The following is a 22,966-nucleotide window of genomic DNA, read 5'->3' as shown; positions in this document are numbered from 1 at the left end:
AAAAAAAAAAATTAAAATCGAGTGTCATCTCACTATGTGCTTTTCTACCTCCTGTAATCACATGAGTATGGCTATGCCAGCTAGTGCAATCAGGTGGTGCTGATGGGGTGAGCCTGCCTGAAGAGGGTGCTGGCAGCTGCCCTCTGTTTTTGCTGCAGGAATGCACTGCACGTTGTCAAAACAACACTAAGATCTGCTGATTCCTGCTATGCATGAATTTAACTCCCATTGCATAGGGGATAATAGGGAGCATTTCTGCCCTTAGGCCTGTTTTCATACACAGAACTCTGTGCTCTCTTCTGTCCCTTGAATTCTTGCCAATCCAGACACTGCTCATGGCAAGCTTGCTTACTTGCAGCCTTCTTCAAAACTTGCTGTGGGAGTCTGTTGGTCCTCTCTGCAATTTGAGTAAAAAAAAAAAAAAGACATTTCCAAGCTAGACTGAATAAATGCCAGCTATCTGAGCAATTAGTTAGTCTTCATGTTGGCACCACAGTGAATTCATGTGAACACTTTTGATTATTTATTACAAACTGTGTAGTCCCTCTCTTTTTGTTTTCCTCTTTGTAAAGTACTTCTCAGGAGTCATACTGAAGGAAAATGTTACCCAGCACAGCCTGCAAGGGAAACAGAACCAACGCAACCCATTCTGTATAAATTCAGAGGTCATCTCCTTCAAACTCACCAAGCTGTCACACCTAAGAAAGCAGTGTTGAGCAAGAGCAAGGAGAAATCCTATCCAGCTCACAGCAGTGTGCATAGATGTGTGATGGATAAAGAGCAGTGTGTGAGAAGGGTGTCATGGCATGTAAACAGAATGGTTGGAGGGGACAAGTGCTTCACTGTGAGGAGAAAATAAAACAGGTAAGTCTACAGTGGAGTTCTGCACTGCTAATTAAAGGCAAGCCCAGAGGTCAGGATTTTTACTCCTATTTCCACTCTGGCTATTCACTTGCTTCATTCACTTGCACAGAGGCACTGACTTTCTCAGCTGCAGATTCTTCAGCTGTAAAAGGTCACTGCTCTCCCAGGGACAGATTTTAGCTTTTGTTTCTGGCTGTTTGGTGGTACACTACAATGCATTCTTTTGTCTCTCTGCATTTTGCCAAATACCTGACTGGATTGCAGCAAAGAATCCTGGCCCAGGAAGCCTCCCAAAAACTTTGGGAGGCTGCAGACAACTCAAGTGCTGCTATTGCCTGTGCCCAAAGCTGTACCAGCCAGAGCTAGGAATAGCTGTTCCTCTGCTTAATTTCCTTGACAACCTGGATGTGATAGCCATACTCAGAGTGGGCATCTCACACTGATAAACTTGGGCACAGTGAGGTCAGTGTGGTTATTTTCCACCTCAAGCAGGGCTAGTGGAAGGTGGGCCCCATGCATACAAACATGCATGTGAATTTCATATCATCCCTTGCAGTCCTAAAAAGAGTTCCTAGTTAATTTTATCCCCTTGGTTTCTTTTCGAGTTACTGAAACCAGGTGGAAGCACACAGGAAGGATTTGTGGTACTGTTCTCCCTCTCAAAGTGATCCAGTTCCTGTTGGGCCAGGCCTTGCTTTTCTATATTGCAATATACCAAGCTTGCAGCGTAGGAACTGACTCTTCAGGAAAAGCTTTCCCAACGTAGATTCACCAGAACGCAAGTTTAAAACTTCTTTATTATCTCAAAAGTAGGGTGAGTGGAGAGAGAGCAGGGAAGCCACAGGGGACTTACCCTGTGAGCTGGGGTGCATGAGTGTTTTGCCACTGAGCCAAATGCTCCTGCGGTGACCTCTGTGTCCCAGACCAGCAGCTCCCCAGGTGCAATTGCTGTTGCCTTCAGAGCATGAGAATAGCTGCTCAAGTCAGTTCTTACTGACTACAAATATATATATATTTTTTTGTACTCATTATTTCTGAACTTGCCCACTCTGCTCTAGGTGAAGGCTCTGTAATTGGTTTTCTTTTACCTTCTGTCTGGTTTAAGTTTTTGGGCTGCCTGGACAAGCTTGCTTTTTTTGTAAGTCAATTAGTAATAAAGTGGGTTTTTGTTGGTTTTTTCCTTTTGGTGCATTACTGTGGTGGAAGAGTTAAGGCCAAGGTCTTGTGGCCATCTCTTCCTTCTCCACTGTTTTCTTTCTTTTCTTCAGGTTTTACAGGCTCTGCTATTACCCTTATACGTGTATCAAGTATTACTTGACAAGAATCTAGGTCCTTGAAAATGGATCATGCTTTTTCTGTCTATGGTTGACTTCCTCTTGAAGATCTTTTCCAACCTGAGCAATTCTGTGATTCTAAGAACAAAACATAGCTGAAGCTCATAAGATTGCATATGCTTAGTTCCCTTCAGAGAGATGCACTTTATGGTACTACAAGAGAGATAACAGGACTTTGATCAGCACCTTCATGAACAGTCTATAATGCCATCAAACATGCAGGCATTAATGTGAAAGCTTCCACTGAAGACAAACACAACCATAAATCTTGGGTTTATGGACTGAATCAAACCTAGAGGATTAAGTTCTGGTTTGATAATTAACCTGGGATTCAATGCTGCTCTGTATTGTGTTAGGCAAATGCACCGTTTAGTATTTAAATGAGTTTTCATGTTATTTTTCACACCTGGGAGTCAAGTGAAACATTAAAAAACAGCTTTTGCCCACAGAAGGAAAAAAACAAAGAGCATGAAGGGAATGAGAAAGCTATTTGCTGAGACTTTACTAGCAATCATTTCAGGTATATAAATATAGCAGCTTGCCAAGCCTTTGGCCACCAGAGCAGTGTTTGTCAGTAGTTCAGCTTTATGTTAAATTTTGCAGAATAGTTCTTAGGAGGTGTGAGGAGAAAAATGGTTTGGTATTTAATTCTTTGACCTGAGACTCAGGAGACTTGTTTCAGTGTGCTTCTGCATGCACAGATCAATGAATTTCTCTCTGGCACTGCTCCTCATAGCAACAGTTTATAATCTCTTCAGGGGACAAAATTCAGACCTTTGTATGCTGTTAAGGATGATGGAGCATCAGTTTGGTGAGACCTCTTAGTGCTACTACTACCATTCAGAAATATTAAAAAATATATAATTAAAAAAAAAAATGAGTAGATGCTACAAAGTGCAACAAAATTGGGTTTGTTTTTTTTTTTTTTTTGCTCTTCAAGGTGGATACTCATGTGTTCTTTAAACATGGACTGAGTGGGCTGGGATATTCACTCTGACACATGGTGGTTATCAGTGCTGCTTTCCTGCAAATGGAGGACATCGCTACTACCTTGTAAACCAAGTCCAGCATTTATGAGCGATGTGTCTTATCTGAAGAAAGAAGATAACGAGTCGGGATTGGAACTCCTCCAGGACTTTGGTATCTTGTTTCATGCTGGCGTAGAAGAGACTTGCAGCCAGGATCAGTACCACACAAAATGATAGACCCAGGAGCATAGGCAATCCAGGTGATGACCTTTCATGTACTAGAAACAGGTAAGGAGGAAACAGAAAGCAGCATTATTACAGTGTTATCTCATACACTTCCCAAATGTGATGCCCTACTGATGCCATTGTCCCACTTTTCTGGGAACAACAGGGTATGTGGGGACCTGGCAGTGAGTCCTTCTGTAGACATTAGTTAAGTGATAGTGGGTTACACTCCTGATGCAGGCTGGTGAGTATAAAAGATCTAATGGTGCATTTAAAGAGTTTAATTATATACAATAAGAAAAGGATTACCATAGCTAACGCATAATCTCAAATTTCCTTCCAGCAATTATTTTTTTATGCCTTTAAGCTAAATGTTAGGTTAAATACTAGGCGAATATTAAGCTATCTCACCTAATTATTTAATGCTAACAAATCTTCAGTAAAAAGAGGATATAGATTTGTCTTTTTTTCTCTTGTTATTTGGCCTGTTTTGTATCCCTGCTAATTACAGTGAGAGCTGAGAAGAGGCTCTATTTGGTGAGAGGCACACTCAGGAAGCTCTGGCAGGCTTAACCTCTCTGTAAATGCAAGTGTACTAATTATACTGGAACATCCTCAGCATTTGCTCTTAAACAGAAGGATACTGTAAACATTTTTCTTGCCTGTTAAAATATAATTCAGAGATGTTTAAAGTGCTGTAGGTCAGGCATAGTACATGTGTGGAAATCAGTGGTCTACATTTAGCTTGCTGACATTCATACAGCTCTTTAGAGATGCCTCAGCTCTTACATGTGTGTATCCAGTTTGATTCAAATCAGGCAGCTCTGTTTGACTGTGTGGTCATTGCACCATTAGTATTATTTTATAAAGCACTTTGGTTATTAAACATGCAGCATAAAACCAAATTCATGCCTGAATAGAAGCTCATAGTGTGTAGCTATTTTCCTGCCATATGCACATAATCAATAAGAAGATAAAATTTGTGGATTATTATGGCTAAAGGACCGGCATTAGCTATAACATATTTAAATTAGCTTCTACTACCAGCCCTGGAATACACAGCAGTCCATTAAATTGTCATTCAGATGTACAGAGAGAAAGGTAGAAGTCATAAAACCAAGCAGAAACACATAATAATTTATCAAAAAGTGTATTGGGAAAAGGTAAAATGTTAATAGGCAGTCATTTTATAGCTTCTAGAAACCAAATCAATGTCCCATAATAGATCTGAGTGAATTATTTGCAGCAAATAATGTACTCATTTGAATTTTGCTTTTCTTTCTATTTGCAAATTATCTATAAACAGTCCTCAATTTTTATAAATTTGATTATTTGGTATTATTCTATGGATGGTTTATATGGAGGTGTTTAGCCAGGAAGACTATGATGAATTGTGTCCTCTGGGGATCCATCTTGGTGCTGAGGTGCTGGAACAAATTGTCCGGAAAAGTTGTGGTTGCTGCATTACTGGAGTGTTCAGAACCAGGTTGGATGGGGTCCTGGGCAAAACTATCTACTGCCTGATTTAGTAGCTGACAACCCTGCCCAGTTCAGAGGGTTGGAACTAGACAATCTTTAAGGTCCTTTCCAACTCGAGGCATTCTATAATTTTTATGATTTACTCACACCTTCCTGATTTTTGTAGAGTTTTATAATTTGGAAGGTGATGTTTCCCTTGTGTAATCTTTCAGACTCCATGATACAGCTCTTGAGCGAGTGTGAAGCACGTAAAGTTTCCAAAGCACTGGGCCTGCCTGATGAGTATATTTTATAAGGGTGAAACTTTTCTGTAATCCTCAATAGCTTTTCACATCAGCCGTTTTCTATTAAGTACTCAAAATCATTTTCCTTCTTGTGAAAGTTACTTTCCAAGTCAAATTTTAGGATTGCTTAAAATGCAAACTTGGCTTTTTGTTATATCCTCTCAATACAGGAATATGCTTAGTATGGGGATATAGAAAAATAACATAGAAGAACAGTTCCAAAAAGAAAAGAGTGATGAGCTATGCTCACATAACTTCATCACAGTGCTACAGAAGTGTACTTGAGTGCAAATCTGCTTTATTATAAATAACAAATAGAAAATCAGCTTAAATTTGTTATATTGTTTGTTGGAACAGCACATTCAGCCTTAGCCACGTGCCCATACACATAAGATAAAAGAGAACTGTCTGTGAGAAAAGCATTGGACCAGCATACAGGAGGCTTTGTTTCACATCCTGTATTGGCTGTGTGTTTCTGTGCTGCCTGAGGGTTGTTTAGTCTTTTCAAGCTCCTTTCTCCCCACTGAATCTTGTTCCTAGCCCAATAACTCCCTCAGCTGATGCTACTGTTGGTGTGAGCATACAAACCCTCTTCCTGGGCAACTGTAGCAGTTGGAGGATGTGATAACATCTGCTTCCTTCTGGCCTCCCAATATTATGGCTCTGTGTGTTTGTATACGTATGTGCACATATGTACTCTTTCCCCTCTTACTGTACTGCATACAGAAAGGGCTGGATATTGGCCAAGTCTTCTAGCAATGATCAACATCTTAATAACATCCAGGTACACACATTTCCTTGGGGGTCTCTGAGGCTGTTTGGCCTCAAACATCCTTGCAAACAAAAAGAAAAAACAGATTATTTTTATTATTTCTACCCTGCTGCTGCTGTATAAATGAATTGTCTCTTCCCCACATAAGAAAGTCAGCAGGGAGAACTACTGTTTTGCTTGGGGTGCTTTCCTTCCATATCTTTGTGAAAAACCTGTACCTATTTCATTGCCATAAAATATATTAATTATATTTAAATTAAAAATAGCTTCAGGGATTTCATTTTTGTTTCCACTATTTGTCTTACTTTGAGGTCTTGTTTAAAATACTGCACCTGACCTTATCAACACCTTGTGCTTTATGTGCTGAGAAAAGGGGTAAAAAAAAAAGAACCAACAGCTGCTGACAGTATGAAATGGTTCATATGTGGAGAGGTCTATTTACAGAGTGTGTTCCCACAGCTGCAAAGCAAACTCGGGTTAGTGCCGTGGATGGCTCAAAGTTATAATGTGGAACTTTGACTTACCCACTACGTAGTCACAGCAGGAAATAACTAGAAAACAGAACAAAAAAATGTTCTTAGACGTTTGGGAAGAGGGCATCTCTTGTCTGCAGAGGTAGACGCAGTGGATAGTGTGTCTGCAATTATCCACTGCCTTACAGACACTGGGCAATATCTTGCTTAATGCACTTATGCCAGATGAGGATTTACCTGCTCCATGCAAACATAGGTGCAATTAAGGAAGGTGAGGAGAAAAAAAAAAAAAAAAAAAAGAATTTCACAGGTGATTTCTGCTGTTACAGGGAGTTCAAGAGTGAGATCTCTGTATCGTTTATAGAAGGGAAGTGAGATAGACCAGAAGTTGAGAGAAGAATGAAGTTTAGAAAATAAACCCTGCTGTAAGACACAATCTTCATCCGCTATTTTGGATCTGCCTCTCCTTGGCAGCTGAGACCCAGATGCAGTCCAGCATGAAAAGGCCCAAGTATGGAAGAACTTTAATCTTGATAGCCTTGTTAGTAATAATGCTGTATGGGCGAACAGCAAACCATCTAAGCCATAGGCTATTTGTAACACAGAATATTAACTGTGAGTTGGACTTTTCTCCTCTCTCCATGAAAAAGTCAGTGTCTTTGTCCTTGCAACTCTCTGCAGCTCAAGCACAGCTGTGCTGATGTCAGAGGCAGTGGGAGACAATACTTCAGCCCGAGTTGGGCTGAATGCAGGGTGCCAAATGTTGATTTTATTTTTTGGGGGGGGGGAGGAGGGAGAGAGGGGGGGAACAGGCTCTGGTAGGGAGCTGAAGAGGTCTTATACCCCATAAAAATCCTGGTCATGACCATCTAAATGTGCTTTGAAGGACTTAAGGCTGACTCACTGATTTGTGAGTTCAGTTTGGAAAGGAAAGCCTGGGCTGTGTGTCAACAATCTTATCAAGAAACAGCTTTCACTTCTGCGCTAGAAGGCACTAGATATAGCATACATTTAAGCCAGCAAGAGGTCTGTATACAAACACAACAAATGGATGCCAAGCCTGGTTTTTAAAAGCTGAGTAGCAGTCCAAACAGGTGGTTGACAAATTTCTGTCACCTGTGTTTTTGCTGGCTGATATATCAAAACATTACAATTTTAGCTCTTTAGCAATATTTTAGCTCTCTAGCAATAAACACATTTTTTTCTTAGCTAGGTCTGTTTGTGAAATCCAGAATAAAGTCACAATTCTTATTTGGTTATGAGTTGTATATAGCTTGTGTATAAGTGTAAACTGGGTCCTTATGCTAGACCTCAGCCTGAGGTCAGCCTCAGTTATCTACCTGCAGTCTGTTATTTTGACTCATGAATGAAAGTCCAGAGGCTGGGCTAGTTGTTTTGTTCCTTGGGTACTCTCGTTTGCAGATACAGTTATGTCCTGGCTGATTTTTAACCCCAGCTGGCTGGCTAGACTCAGAACATTTCTCTTCTGTCATTTCTCTTCTGTCTTTTGGCATGAAAACTACTCAAAAACATGGAAAATGAGCTCCCTGTGTGGTATTACATCCTAGTTACACAGATTTATGCAAGCATGTTTAAATTTGATCTGAGATCCTTTTCTGTGAATGAAGGCACTGTTCTGGGGTGGTGCTCAGCTAAGCCCACAATCTGCAATGGTCCCTGTGGGAGCAATTCATCATGAGAACAGCCTGAGGATGACTTTCTCCTCCAGGACAGACATGCAGATGGACCAGATGCACCTCTGTAGAGCACACTGTAGAAGATATCTGTCCTCTGCTCTGTGTGTAGCTCAAAATAACAGATAAAATTAGCAGAAGGGGGGGATGATGTGACAGACATGATGAACATTAAGAACTGGATAGGTCATGGCAGAAGTCTAATAATTTGAACATACCATGTTCAATGACTTCTTCTGGCTCACGAAATCGAACCCTTCTCTCTGCTTTCCTCTTTTCCCCCACAGCCTGGTCCACAGGTGGCCTTTTCCTCAGTATTGAAGGAGGACAGCTACTGTCATCTGTCTAAAGAGTTGATCAAAACACAAAACAGGGCTTTCAAGCTGGAGTAATGAACTTTGAGTGAAACTCTGAGGTTTTGTGTCTGTATTTTTACTGTGTCCCTCAAAGAGCATGATACAAAACACATCTGATGTGACGTTTACAGTTAGATCACTGTAATACTTATAACTTAACTTATAATAAGGCAATATAGACATTCCTTCATCGTCAAATATCTTCAGTCCTTTAAAGCTGTCTTCTCAGGAAAAATCTTATTTAAAGTAACAGACAAAAGTGTTCAGAAAGGATTTCTCTGTGCTATTGATGGTGGCTGCTCAACAGACTGGGGCAGACGAACAGGAATATGATTTGAAATATATGATTTATGTAATTGGAAGCTTCTTTGAAGTGCTCTTCCGAGCTAAGCAGCTCTGTTTTGGATGCAGTGTTGCCATTTCAACAACTGTAGCTATTCAGCAATCTTGTGTTTGGACACTATCCCATTGGGTATGAGAAAGTAATTGTTTGCATTTCGATATCGCTCTTGTGTTGCTGTTCTATTTTTTGCTGAGCCACACTCAGTCTTTGATAATGAAATCAGATTGCTGTGGGTTCTGCCAAATGACAAAAAACAGAGCTGAAATAATAATAAAAAATCCCTCATTCTCAGCCTGAATGTTCCTAACGTCAAACACCAAAATGAATCCAAAGCATCTCAGTTCAGATACATCCATTGTCGTCAGGAAGGGGAGCAACAGATGGCCAATTTTCTACTTTTTGAAGACGTAAGTGGGGTGCACGTTTTATTTTTAAGATAAAATTGTCTTTTCCATACCTCTTCTCTACACACCTTCATCTACACTGCTTCATTTCCTTTCTTCTGCTCAAGAAAGAATATTATTTCCTAGATGTTTTCTTTGTTTCTGCTATGCGTTTTCCCTGCTCTGCTTTATCCTCATTTGTCTTTTTCCTACTCAGTGAAAAACCTGTAGTTTTCCCAGTGCATCACACGCTGGATATTGCTATGACTGAACACCTCCTGATCACATTGGCCTTGGAAGAGATGCCACTATGGGATGTATCTAGAGAGGGATTTAGGGGTGACATTGCTGGGCACATCAAGCAACCAGAATGGCTTTCTGGAAAATACTTATGCTTCCTACATAATTCACAAGACAATTATATGGTTTAAAAATAGCATTCACAGCTGCTGGGCCACTGAACAGGAAGGCATATAACACACAGCAGGAACTGCCACGGAGTGAGGAACATCTTCAGCACTGATACTTTCTCTTGAGGGATTAATAATCTAGATTTTGGCATGGCATATCACTGGTGAGGATGTTTTCTGTGATCTTAGAGATCATACAAGCATCCATACCTTCTCTGTGTCATGTTCATGGGCAGAATGGTAGAGGTCTATGGTTTTTTGTCCAGTAATTCAGAAGCTGGAAGACACACGCAGAGTACATACACAGACACGCGCAGACCTGGATTCAGCTTCTAAGTCTAAGGGAATACAAACCACGTCTCCTATATGCACACCTTAATCGTCAGACCTATGGTACACATAGTAGGGAATCTCAATCTCTGACAGTGAAGGTATCTTGTTTGTCCTGGAATAATTAAATATTCATTTGGACAAAGAAAGAAAGAATGAATGAAAGAATGACCTAGCAGCCTGGTGTTTGGGTGCTCCCTTGGGGGTGGAAGAGGTCTGCTCCAATCCTTGTGCCAATGAATACTTAATGTGAAAACGCTTAAATATTCATTGGAGCAGTCAGTGAGAACAGGGTCTCTTGTCTATCAGGTGAGTGCCCTGATCACTCTGCTGTAGTCTTACACATACACACACACACATGCACGTGCTTTCTGGCATAATGAATATTAAATTACTTTGCTGAAAAAGGTAGCAGTTTCAGGAAGGCACAGCACAAGATGCCCAGCTCAGACCAACAGTGATCACAGCTTTTGCTGGGATGCGTCCTCTTGTGGCACAGCCAAGGAAACCTTATATTTTAAGAGATTCATAACCCCACAAGACACTTTTTTCCATATGAGACTTGTCAAAAAGCTCTCAGCAATGTCACCTCAGAATAGAAAAAATGTTAAGCAGATAGATAGCTGTGTAGCACCTAGCCAGCAAAAACCTTAAACAAGACGTGTCATTTACAATATTTACTAGGCTTTAACCTGTGGAAATCAAAGCTGTCAGAAAAATATTATGCATTTTCCCCTCACACTGTAATCCAGTGTCAACATGCAATGACAAGAATTAGAAACCTACCAAAGTGTTAGGTTGGAAAATATATGCTGTTATAAACAGCCCACCTGTGAAAAGCTCTAGGCATTGTGCACAAGGACTCTATCACTCGTCAAGAGATTACTTACCGGGAGCTGCTCTGCACTAGGATCAGAAGATGGGGCTGGGCATACTTGGGACATGTACTCTGGATGCTAACATGAAGCCTCCTGCATGAAGCTTCAGTTGGAAAGCAACTCATTCAAGGAAACGGGGAGGATCGGGGAGAAGCTCCTGGAGATCCCTCCGCAGGAGGGCTGAGCCAGCAGTGCCACCAAGGGATGGGAGCTGTGACAGATGACAGAGGAATGGAGAGAGGAGTTTCTGCCCTTCATGCCAGTGTTGGCTTAGGAAGGATGACGTGGCTTGAAATGTACTCAGCAGCCAAAAATAGTATGTAGAGATAATAATGGATGTGCAGCTGGAAAGCTGGGCTTCCCTGGCAATTGGAAAGGGCTGAATGGAGTAAATCACAGATTAACACCTACGTATCCATATGCATAAATGTAAATTCAAGACTGTTATTTCTGTAGAGATTACTCCATTTCCGTATTTGTTGGTCTCCTTTCTAGAAGCCATACCCAATCCCCAAAATCATGCAAGTGGCATTTATTTTAGTCCTTCTCCTGTTCAAAAATATGTGGGCAGAAGCCATCAGGAAATAGATATAGATGTAGTGGCTTCACATATATCTCCCTCCAGTACAGTTATGGCCTCATTTCATCTGTTTTACAAATTAGATCCATTATTATAGTAATAAAATGAGATTTTAACTTTAGACATTTCTATAGATATTACAATAGGATTATTGATAGTGAAGAGAGGTGATTTACCATTCAACAGGCTTCAATAGCCTGTTGTCAAATGCTGAAGGCTGGCCATCATTAAATATACAATTTTCAGCTAGAATTACCTGCCATGACTGTTGAAATATGGTGGTTTACTGTCTCTACAAGCACAAGAAGCACAAGCTTGAACTTTTTTTGTTGTTCTTTTCCTGGAGCTATTTATTTGCTGTGAAATGTCTAAGGAACTACGGTTTTGTGTTATTTTCCAGCTCAGATGGAATCTCCTATGGAATAACACTGGCATTTCTCCTTTCACAAGGGCAATTTTTGCTGCAGAGAGGAAAGACCCAAGTGTTTTAATCTGTTACACCAGTGCATGCTCAGACCAAGATGTTGTTTTACACCTAACCTGTGGCATGCAGCTTGTATTGGCAGTAGGGACCAGTCTCTACATGAGATTACAGTGATTGTAAAAGATGCTGTCCTCAAACCTTGTTCTTTCCAGGAGTGAAAGCAGCGTCAGCATGGAGGTGGATGTATTTTGCTGGCCTGGGGCACTTCACTGAATGCACCATATCTGAAAGCTACCTGGAGAGAATTGCCTTACCTTCTCTTTCCTGTACATTGAGGTGTTGGAGGGCTTTTCCTCATGCTGCAACTGGCTCACAGCCACAGGACTTGAAAAATGATCTCAAAATCCCCTCTCTGTTGTGTCACAGAATCACAGAATTGTATGTCCTGCAAGTGTTTCACAACAGTTATTTTTTGAAATACCTAAGCTAAGCTATCAATAGGGAAAATTCTTTCTTCAAAACTTCGCTGAGAGTAGATCCTAGACAGAAAGGTGACAAAACCTTCCAAACCATGGTACCTAGCTTCTCTGGTTCCTCCCTGTTCCCATTGTTGTAATCACTTCCTACTAATTAATATAAAGAATTTATGTGCATAATGTGGCCAGAAAAATGGGTGGAGGTGGGAAGAGGGAAATCAAAGCCTAGCATTCATCTCACTCACAATTTCTCAACGCAAATTGTCTCATTCATTTTTACTAGCGTCGTCCATCAAGGCACATAAAAAGTTTTTGTAGCTTCTTCTGCACACAGTGGAAATGAGCACAGAAGCTTTTTGAGACCTGAATGGCAAACTCTATTCCTGCCTTTTCTACCAAATCTGATTTTGTTGGAAATGAGGTCATATTTTTAAAAATAATTGATCTGAAATATTTTTGAGATTCTCTTGAAAACCCCCATAAAAAGATAGTTGTTCTATCTATTTTTCCCATTGTTTTCAAACAATGCATATTTTAATTTTCAACTCTAGAAATCTTTTCAGTTCCAGACATTCCCCTTAAATATAAACAATTTTTCTGCTCATTTAATTGAAACATAATAAGGCATCTTATAAATGTTTTCATAAAAGATTGCTATCTAAATGTTAGAAATGATCATTTAATAATACTTTCTCACTGCTTTTTCCACAATGTGTTAATTATATTGATAGTAATGGTTGTAAATGCTTGAATAATTTGTAGTTACCTGTGCACCCATGCTTCAGTGGATAAAGATGTCAGGAGTTCAAATCTCATAGTAGAGACAGATTCATTCCTACTAAGTGCTTTTGATTGCAGTTTAACAACCTAAAATTGGATATACATTAGGAATAAAACACAGTTTAATGCACAAAGTGAAGAATTCCATTAAAATAACTTTGCTAGCTTCTGAAATCAATGGTAACAAATAATAGTTGCAGTATGGAAATAATTACTGCTTCAAGTTGGAAGAATTTCCTTTTTTGAAGCTTTGATGTCATTTCATGAAACATATGTCAGAACCAAAGCTGGACAAAGAATTCATAAATGAATTATTTAGCTGATGAGTGTCACCTCTATTTCTTTCTGCTAATTGTTCATAAATAGAGAGTGACTTTTGTGAACGTATGCATTATTCAGATTTATTCAGTGGATAATTGCTGGGAGTAATTCTTTGCTGTAGAATGCTTGGAAGCATTTCTCTATGACCATTTAATAGTAAAAAACTATCCAAGCTTTTAATGTGAGACAAACTAAAAATGTCTGTAACTACTGATGAGTCCCTAAGCATGACCAATACACTGCAGTCTTAATCAGTAAATCGCCTCTTCTGAGGACAAACTCCACTACATCCTATATTACACAGGAGAGAAAGCAGACATGTCAAATATGCAGTGCCGACTGTGAATGGCTTACATTGTACATGCAAATGAGTTTTTACAAGAAAAGGGTTGCTTAAGTGTTTGCTCAGCAGAAAAATAAAACAAGCCTGAACAAAACATGATTGACTTTCCAGTGAATAAATATGAACAGTCCACACAAAGGAACTAACTGCACAGCCAGTATTTTCACGCAATACTCCAATGGATGTTTAGGAAATAAACATAACATGATAAAACAATTTTACGCTCAGAGGATAGCTATGTAACCATATGAATTCTTTTTCCATTCCCTTCTGCAGGAATAAATATTTTAGACAAGCAAAGTACTTTGTAAATGATGCCTTTGTGGGGATTCATATGGCCTGGTTCAATTATTTTGAAACCTAGCAATTTTCTCATATCATTGAATCTGGTTTTATTGCAAATAGGGTCATAGAAATAGTCACTCATTTTGATAATGGACTTAGTTTATCTTAACTATTAACACTTCCAGGAGGTTTATACACACAAGTATATATTCAATATTTATGGATATGCATGGTGCATATATATTAATAATGAAGTAACTTTATCTCCAACAATCTGAAAACAAAATCATGTAATACCATACAATGCGGGGTGCAGAGGTAACTGGAAGCAGCATATCAAGATAACAGAACAGAAGAGGAATAAATAAATTAGAAGTGAGACTTCCATATCTTCTTCAACTTCCAGAGTGTCAGTTGAGCCTTTGTTCAATATTCCACCTTTCGTGGTTCGGTGTGCTCTTGATTAATAATTTAGAGATGCACCTTTTGGCAGCAAGGTAAGTTTTGTGTTTGCCAAGAGTGATTTTCCATCAGTCAGGGAATACATCAGGAAATAAAAAGGTGAATTGCCCCACAGAGCATCATTAGCCGTGTTCCTTCTTCCTTTTTCTGCCTCTGGAGGAACAGATTTACTGCTGAAAAGTGAGGAACACCCATGAGGTGTCATATGGCACTTTTTCTAACCTCAGACCTTCCAGGAAAGAAAGCGCTGCATAAATCCCAATCTCAAGACAGAAATCAGTCATTGGGACCATGCATTTCCATGTGTGTTCAGTGGCAGAATGGTCTTGTTAATTCCTCTTTTGTTTGTCACTCCAAAATGGGGCATTTTTGAGGAATTTGAAAAATGAAACATAATGGAGACAAAACAATAAATGGACAGTTGGTCTTACAATGCTTGTTGTGTGTGTAGCCAGTTTCACTGAAAGCAATCAGGTTACATTTTCCTATAGTTCTATACTATTACAGTTTCCTATTTACTTCTGAAGGCAGAATCCTGGCTGTATTTCTAAATGTAGCAGATACTTCTGGATGATAAGCATCTTCCTGAAGCCGTGGCATCTATTCTAAATACCCAACATGCAAGGGCTCATACTGCTTTTGAGCTGAGCATTCTCTAAGACAAAGATGCTAACACCCAACAAAATGCATAGATTTTGCATTATGAAAAGGTCCCCACTGCAGGGCAGTGAGGTTTCTGCTCTGTTGGGACTGGCTAGAAATGATTTAACTCTGTTGAAGAACCTGGTCTCAATTCATCCCTGGCATGAATCCATTGAATTGCAAAAGGCATGGATCCATGTTTCCATTTCCTAAAATTGCCTCTGTAATTAATTTGTCTTTCAAGGTACATTTTACAAACAGCCACAGTGCACTTGTGATGATATATAGTAAACAGAGTGGGAATTTCTGTGCTGCTGAAACAAACTTTCTAAATAATTACAGAACGATTCCACATCTATTCCATAATTAGACTCCCGAGATTACAGGCGAGCCATTATTTGTGATTCAACATGCATTTTGAATTTGGAAATATCCCGTAAATCATTAGGTTTATTCCACTTGAGGTTTTCTCCTTTCTGTTCATCCTGCCACTGGGATCTACAATGTAAAGCATGTATTGATTGAATAACAGTTACCAAGTAACCAAATGCTAATACCTGCTGTTGGCTCCCTGTTTCTACATCACTCAGTCCTGCTGATGGTGAATGTGGGAGACAGAGAGAGCTGAAGTGGGTGAGGTCATTCTGAGTCAGCTTTTAACTGAGTGTTACCACATTTTAGCAATAGAAAGGAATGGAATTGAGTTCTCCTTGCAGCAGCCTAGCTGCCAGCAGCCAGAAGATGGGTGAGGAGGATGAACCCACTGCCAGCAAGTAGATGGCTGAGCTGGCATAAAATAAAAATGGAGGCAAAAAGCATGAAAAGCGAAATCCTCAGAAGCAGCAAAAGCAGAATTATCTTCAGGAGCTTTATTTAAGCCACAATTTGCTATGTGCTGTCTGTTGTGTTGATATGGGCTTTCTGTAACGATTCCTCATTTCCCCAATTGAGTTCTGGCCAGAGGAGAAATCAGGATAGGATAACAGCAGTATATAGCCTAAAATGAGGATTAGCAGCATTATCTAAATCCCAGTGACAACAAAAGGCTCCTGTTGACTACTGCTGGCCCTGGTCTGTCCTGAATGGATTTTAGAAACCTGGAAGCTGTTAATGCCAGACTGGTTTTGAGAAGGGCAGCGAGTGGGACTTACAGCAGTGGGGAGGGAGAAGCCAGGGGAGCTGCAAAGCATCTAGATACAGGCACTGCTGCATAAGGTGATTTGAAAGCCCTGATGTAAATGCTCTTCAGCTCCATTTGTGGTGTCACCTTGGAGGGGGATTAGATTAGATTAGTGACATGAAAGAACAGAAAAAAATGGAGAAAAGAAGAGATTGAAGCATGAGAAAAGCCCAAATGATTAAAATATGTGCAAATCGGAAGAGCTTGGACAGTGATACCAAATGATGAATAATAAAAATCAGGAAGCATATCCTGCTGTTGTTGGCAGTCACTTTACGCTTTCGTTAAGTATATTAGAGTCTATTAAAGCTGATATTTGTTCTGGATTTAATTTCTTGTAATTGGTGTGTAAGACTCTGTCCTCATCTCAATGCCCTGGAGGCTAGTGTTTTCAGAGTAAAACAAGTACTTAGAACAAAGAGTAATTGGTACAATTTCCAAATCTGGACAAATGCTTCTGAAACTTGTATTCAATAGCATCTCAATTTAAGCTGGGGCAAGCATGATAAGTAAGTGAAAATTTTTGTTCCAAGCAGAGCATTGTTCAGCAGCGTCCAAGAAACCTGCTCATATCAGGACAAAGTTGATATCTCACAAGGGGTGGCTGAGAACAGAACATACTTTTACTGGAGAGCCTAGAACTGGATTCAGCCCTGGTCTCTGTCAGGTTTAGATCAGATCTGTAAATGGGATGCCCCTTACCGGCCTGTTACTGGCTGCCTTGTAACAGGCAGAGCCTTTTCTCTACTTTTTTCCTTATCGTTCATTCTTATCAGGAATTTGGTGTAGGGCCTGGGAATGACTTGGCCTAAATTAGTATATTTCTGAGAATCAGCTCTTTTTCAACAAATCATCTTTTTTATTTTTAATTTTAATGCAGAGCTTTCATCAGCATGTTTTTCATCATCTCAACTGTATGATGCCTTTCAATCAATTTCCCCAGTGAAAAAGTGGAAATAACAATACTTCTTCTGTAAAAGCTAGGCAAATGCAAAAGCAAGAAATAAGCTTCACAGGATAGTTATGGAGTTTGTGAATTAATAGTGTCTGAAGGAGAAAGGATTGAAACTAAACTCTTGTTCTGTCATGATTTTGGCTACATGGCCATTCTCTGACTCAAGCAAATCCTGTTTGGTGCCTTGCATTCTCTCTTTCATATATCACACCTGCTGTAGCAAACATCTCTAGGTACAAATATTGAGATTGGAATGCTTCTATGCTCTCTACCTAGGGCTAGCATTTTTCCCTGTGTATTGCAGAGCTGGATAAAATGACATCCCTTTTGGACAACACTGAGACAAAGGAATCATTCCAGTTCTAAAGTAAAGATGATGGAGAAGTGATGTCACTCTTGACCAGAAAAAGGCCTCTCCTGCTTTTGTGACTCCAGCTCAGCAGCCCTCAAGCTGTAGGAGTGAAACATCTCTTTCTGACAATCCTGATTTTGGCAAACTGTCACTTGCTGCAGAGATATTTGTAGAGCTGAGAAATGATGTCAGTTTGCACAATGGACATTTTTTATGGTCCAAATGAAATGCTATTCGTATGGAATACTATAAAAGTTCTTTACATAGAAGTATTCCTCTGTTCATATGACATATTTGCCCAAAAGCTTTATCTGTACAACAAAAAAGAGACCTGATCCCGCCCAATTGCATGAGGTGCTGATGATGCCAGTGAAGAGCTCTGCATGTTGAATCCAGCCAGGACTCGATGTCTGCTACTCACAACTGTTAGACTGACAGAATAGGAAAGACCTATCTGTTAGGATTCTTTGGGGTCAAGCTGCCTTTCTAATTATTTCCCTACCAAAATACTTCAGCAAATGGAAATTTATTAGCATTTACTCTTTGTTTAAGTGAAGTAATAGGAAACACAGAGTCTGGGGCAAGGAATTGTTAAGCCCCAAACACAGATATCAAGTTTATTGTCTGACCAGAAAAATAATTTCTATTTTCCTCTGGTTGAAGTCACATTAGTATGAGGGATACAATCTGACTGCGAGGTTGGCGCTCTGCTCTCTTGAGCTATATAGCTTTACTGGCTTCTGCCCAACAGCCAAGTAATTTCATCTGTCACATTCCCACCGGCTTTTCTGCTGTCACTAGCTTATTACAACTGGTGAATTTCTAGCATTTTTGCACTCACAGTGCACTGACACAGAACATAGTCTTCTGAATAATACAGTCTGCTTGCAGTACATGAGTGAAGAAAGTATCTGTCTCCCTCACACTTCCTTTTCTTTAAATGGATTTTCCTCATATCCAGCAGTCTCTGGATATGAGACACCTGGTTCTCATTTCTAAATCCCAAAGCCTGCCCACTCCTCATCTGTCCCTCTGGCCTGGACTCACAGGGCTCTGCTGAGAGACTTTGCCTGATACTTGTCATAGAATCATAGACTGGTGAAGGCTTGAAAAGACCATTAAGATCACCCAGTCTAGCCCTAACTCATCTCCACCATGCCCACTGACCAATGTCCCTCAGTGCCACATCTCTACATTTCTTGAACAACTCCAGAGATGGTGACTCCACCACCTCCCTGAGCAGCCTGTGCCAATGTATTGCCACTCTTTCTGAGAATAAATTCTTCCAACCTGAACCTCCCCTGGAACAGCTTCAGCCCATTTCCTCTCATTCACATGCTATTTGGGATAAGAGGCCAATCCCAATCTCACCACGACCTCCTTTCAGGGTATTGTAGAGAGTGATAAGGTCTGCCCTGAGCCTCCTCTTCTCCAGACTGAACAGTCACATGGTGGCCAGCAAGTGCTAAAGACTCAGCTGCTACTAAGGATTGGTGGGAAAACCAGGTGCTGGTTCAAATAGGTGGTCATATTGAGAAAGATATGCTTTCTTTAAGCCTACAAGTTTTCTTGGATGCAAAATGTTTCAGCTAATGCACCTACAGAAAGCATGTCTGAGACAACAGGAGAAGAGGATAATTTCAAACTAATTTAGGAAGGAGGCTCCGCTATCATCTCAGAAAGGACACCTTCACCTCTGTCGTGTTCAAGTGGAAATCAAAGATTGCAAGAGACAGAAACAGCACTGCTTCCTGCTTTTATAGAGATGTGCAACTTAAAGAAGCAATATATGGAATGAAAGAGCAGGGGAATATGGTCAGGTGGCTCTGGTGGTTTTTGTCATCATAATTTGTCATCCCAATGCTGGATTTTGGGCAGCATGTAGTAGAGAAGATGGGCTGACCCTGATCAGTAGAATCTACTGTGCTAAGAAGTCCTCAGTCCTTCAAACCACCTACTTCCAGGAGAGTTTCTTTGCTCAAAGCCAGGGCTGGTGATGCATTGGGGGATGAGTTCCCCAAATCTGGGTCCTGCCTAGTATGCCATAGAGTAGCATCTCTGTCCCTAGGAGTACGCACACCCAAAAGGAGCAACCCAATTTTTCTCTTCAAATAACCAAAGCATCTGCTCCAGGATTAATACACACATTTTTGCAATTTCAGATACTGTAATTAACATTTACTGCAAAACAATCAGTTCACTTCCATTCTGTACAAGCACTTTATATAAGCAGGATGGAGATAGTTGTGGATAGCTCTTTGACAGGCACATAGAGCTTTCCTGATCCATGCACTGTGAAAAGCCCAGAACTCCATTCTGTATGAAGGGGATGGCCAAGGATCTGAAATGTTGTCTGCATTGTTTTCAACACTAATGGAATAGCAGGCTCTAAAGGGGCAGCCTGTCATAGTACCTTTATTCTGATTCTATTCAAAAAAGCCTGCTAGTAGACTTCAAATCATTTTATTAACCATAAAAAAATTTGCTTGTAGTCTTCCTTAAGACCAGAGCCCTACAAATCTACAGATGTTGGTGAATAGATTGTGCCTGCCCAAAACAGCAATGCATAAGAGTAACGACCTGGCCCTCGGTTTCCATAAAATGTAAGGGAAGCTGCAGAGTTTTGACAGAAGGAGGTGAAGCAGTTTTTATGATAGAGGCTCTCTCCACAATGGCCTATGCAGGCAAGAGCACAAAACCTTTTTCAGACATACCTGTTGGTCGTGATGAAAAGCGTAGGCTGTGTCTCATCCTCACGCGTCTTGCTTGGGAGGCCTGCTCAGAAAAATCCTTCATCAGAGCAGCAGCTGTCGCCTTCCCTCGAGCAAATTCCTTTAAAGCTGTCAAAGATGCTGTAATCAGACTAGGTCATCAAAGCCTGTCCTCCTGAGGACTGGAAATAAGATCCAGAGATGAGCATTCAGCTGCATGGGCAAGGTCTAAAACACTAAAGTTTCCACTGAAATTAAATCAAGGGACTGTAATTGCTGTGAAAGAAAAGCAAAGCAATCATTGGAAGAGCCTGAAAGCTTTCAAACTACCTCCTGAAATGGTTCTGTCTGTAAAGCAGGGATCTGTGTACCGCATAACAGAATCTGATAGCAGAGCAAAGCTTTTACCAGAAAGCCAATGTAGATATCTAACTACTGGAGCATTTCTCTGTGTGGCACTTGGAGCTAAAGCAAATTTTAATTGAGATTTCAACACACACTTGAGTAGTTTTATTACTAGGCTAAATTTAAAAAAAAAGGTTAATAAAGTAATAAAAATGGATTCTTTGTCTTCCTTCAAAACATGAAGTGGTGGTCAATCTGTTTAATAATTTGTAAATAGAGTGGAACAAAGCCCAACAGCCATGCTGCCCACTGAGGGAGGACTGCTGTGCATTCGCACCCTCTCCTGTACTCTCCTGTACTTGGCATTACACCAGCTCTTTCCTATCATTCACATTTGGAAAAAGAAAACTGCTCAATGCCAGGTGTGATTGTTTGAACTACAGGAAAAAAAATTACAGGGGAATTGGACTAGATGACCTTTAAGGGTCCCTTCCAACTCAAACAATTCTATGATTTCTGAGACACTTGCTGTGCTCTAATTGCTATTTTCATCCATGTTCTTAAGAGCATTTCACCCACCTGACTCTGTGCTGCTTTTTCCATCTGCCAGAAGGGGAAACTGAGGCAACAGGCTGCACAGTGGCTCACCTGACTCCTCTCTGCAAGGCAGAAACAGAGCTGGGGCTGTCTGAGTGCTTCTGTCTCCCTAAAAACCTCCCGTTTCCCAGGCTCTGAGATGTGCTGCTGAAAGCTTCTGCAGACTCACAGCTGTCCTGAGACAGCACACTGGGAAAAATCAGAGCATAAAAACTGAGGGAAATGCTGCTATAAATCCCGTAACACCCAGGAGCAACCCTGCAAGGTCTTTGTAGTGAGGCAGAGAAAAGCATAGAGCAAGTAGCAGAGAGGAATAGCACAGTGTGTATAAAGTGATGTACTTGCCCGAGCCCCCTGGAAGAGCAGTACCCACCGGCAGCACAGCACAGAGTGAGCCGCAGGGATTCCTCAGCTGCTTGTCCTGGGGAAGGCTATTTAACAGCCCAGGCAACTGCCTGCATCTCAGCTGAGAAACTACAGTGCCAAAAGTGCAGGAGACGGAGCCAGCACGATAAACACAAGGCTCCTTGACTTTTTCCTAAGTGTCTAATTATATATACATTTGGCATTCCTGGGGCTCAATTACAGCCTCAAAGTTGCTTTTCCTTCCTCAAAGGATTTGTCCCTGGGCCTATTAAGCAACCAAGAACAAAACAAGTGGCTCTCGTGCCACAGGAGGATTCTTTATTCCTATATCCATCCTGGCAGCCTCCAATCTCCCCAGCACTATAATTAGAGCATTGAAATAGCACTGACCCTTGCCACGGTGCTCATCTGTCATGCACAGCATCTCATAAAGCAAGAGTACGGAGGGGATTTGGGGATTTTTGCATTTTGACTGTACAACCTGGGTCTACCCATCACATCTTATCCTGTGTTATAGGATGCTGGCTGTGCTGGAATGGGGCAGCTGGTGAAATGGGGATCTGGAGGAAGGAAACACTTAGATTTGACATCCCATCAGCTGGGCTGCTTCTTGAATTAGTGCACAAAACTCAGCTCTTCTGTCAACATTTTGTTCAGGCTTGATTTATATGAATGTGCAGGCAGGCTGGGGCTGACTGTACAGGTTGATGATTTAGGGAGAGCCGAGGCCCAGGGATGAATTAAAGCAGACTGGATTCCTTTCATCTGCACCATTTGCCTGAGCTGCCAGCTCTGGAAACTATGGACTGGGGGTCTCTCTTTGCAGCCTGGACTCCTCGCAGGGCTGGGATGAGAGAAAAGACCAGACCCCTAGGAGTAAGGATTGCTATGATTTGGGTTGATGAGCTAAATCTGTCCAAAATCTGCTTTGATTCTGAAATCCCTCTTTGTTTATCAGAACGCAATTTACATTTTCTTTTACCTTTATGGGAGGTTTGCATTTTGTTATATGTCAGCAATACATGGAATAGCCGTCTAAGTGGGTGAAGTAGAACTGTGATTTATTGGCGGAGAGTGCATTATCAGTAAATTCAAGAGACTAAATCTGCCATTGTCAGGACTTCTTTGCTTCCATCATCAAGTCAGACGTTACATCCTGTCAGATGTCCCAAGGGTTGCTTTTGCCCCAGGCACCAGGTAATAACTCTGCTCAGAAATTCACTGTAAGTCTTCATCTTACAAAGCTTTCAATGCTTATTCAAACAGAGGACAAAACTGAATGAGAGAAAAAGTAGGATTTAAGCCTTGGTCATACTAGTCATTTGGTATCACTGCTGTTTTGGTGAAGGCTGTG

At 40.7% G+C, this 22,966-nt stretch overlaps 1 protein-coding gene across 5 annotated transcripts; it reads right to left on the bottom strand.

Moving 5' to 3' along the window:
* Window positions 1-2,043: 2,043 nt before the first annotated feature.
* C5H14orf180 (chromosome 5 C14orf180 homolog) lies at window positions 2,044-21,698 on the bottom strand. 5 transcript variants are annotated; one of them, XM_010711972.3, is made up of 7 exons: window positions 21,620-21,697; window positions 20,308-20,486; window positions 13,040-13,140; window positions 12,112-12,242; window positions 8,312-8,438; window positions 6,451-6,477; window positions 2,044-3,444 (listed from the first exon to the last, which is right to left on the bottom strand). In XM_010711972.3, the coding sequence occupies exons 4-7, from the start codon at window positions 12,127-12,129 to the stop codon at window positions 3,245-3,247; spliced, it is 372 nt and encodes a 123-aa protein (XP_010710274.1). In that variant the 5' UTR covers window positions 12,130-12,242; window positions 13,040-13,140; window positions 20,308-20,486; window positions 21,620-21,697; the 3' UTR covers window positions 2,044-3,244. The 5 variants fall into 5 exon arrangements, with proteins under 5 accessions (XP_010710274.1, XP_031409564.1, XP_010710276.1 ...); XM_031553704.1 differs by having other exon boundaries at window positions 20,308-20,433; window positions 21,620-21,637; XM_010711974.3 differs by lacking the exon at window positions 12,112-12,242 and having other exon boundaries at window positions 21,620-21,698.
* Between the last annotated feature and the right edge of the window lie 1,268 nt (window positions 21,699-22,966).

The sequence above is a fragment of the Meleagris gallopavo genome, chromosome 5 (assembly GCF_000146605.3).
Source record: "Meleagris gallopavo isolate NT-WF06-2002-E0010 breed Aviagen turkey brand Nicholas breeding stock chromosome 5, Turkey_5.1, whole genome shotgun sequence".
Taxonomy (NCBI): domain Eukaryota; kingdom Metazoa; phylum Chordata; class Aves; order Galliformes; family Phasianidae; genus Meleagris; species Meleagris gallopavo.
This window is presented reverse-complemented; position numbering and strand designations above follow the sequence as displayed.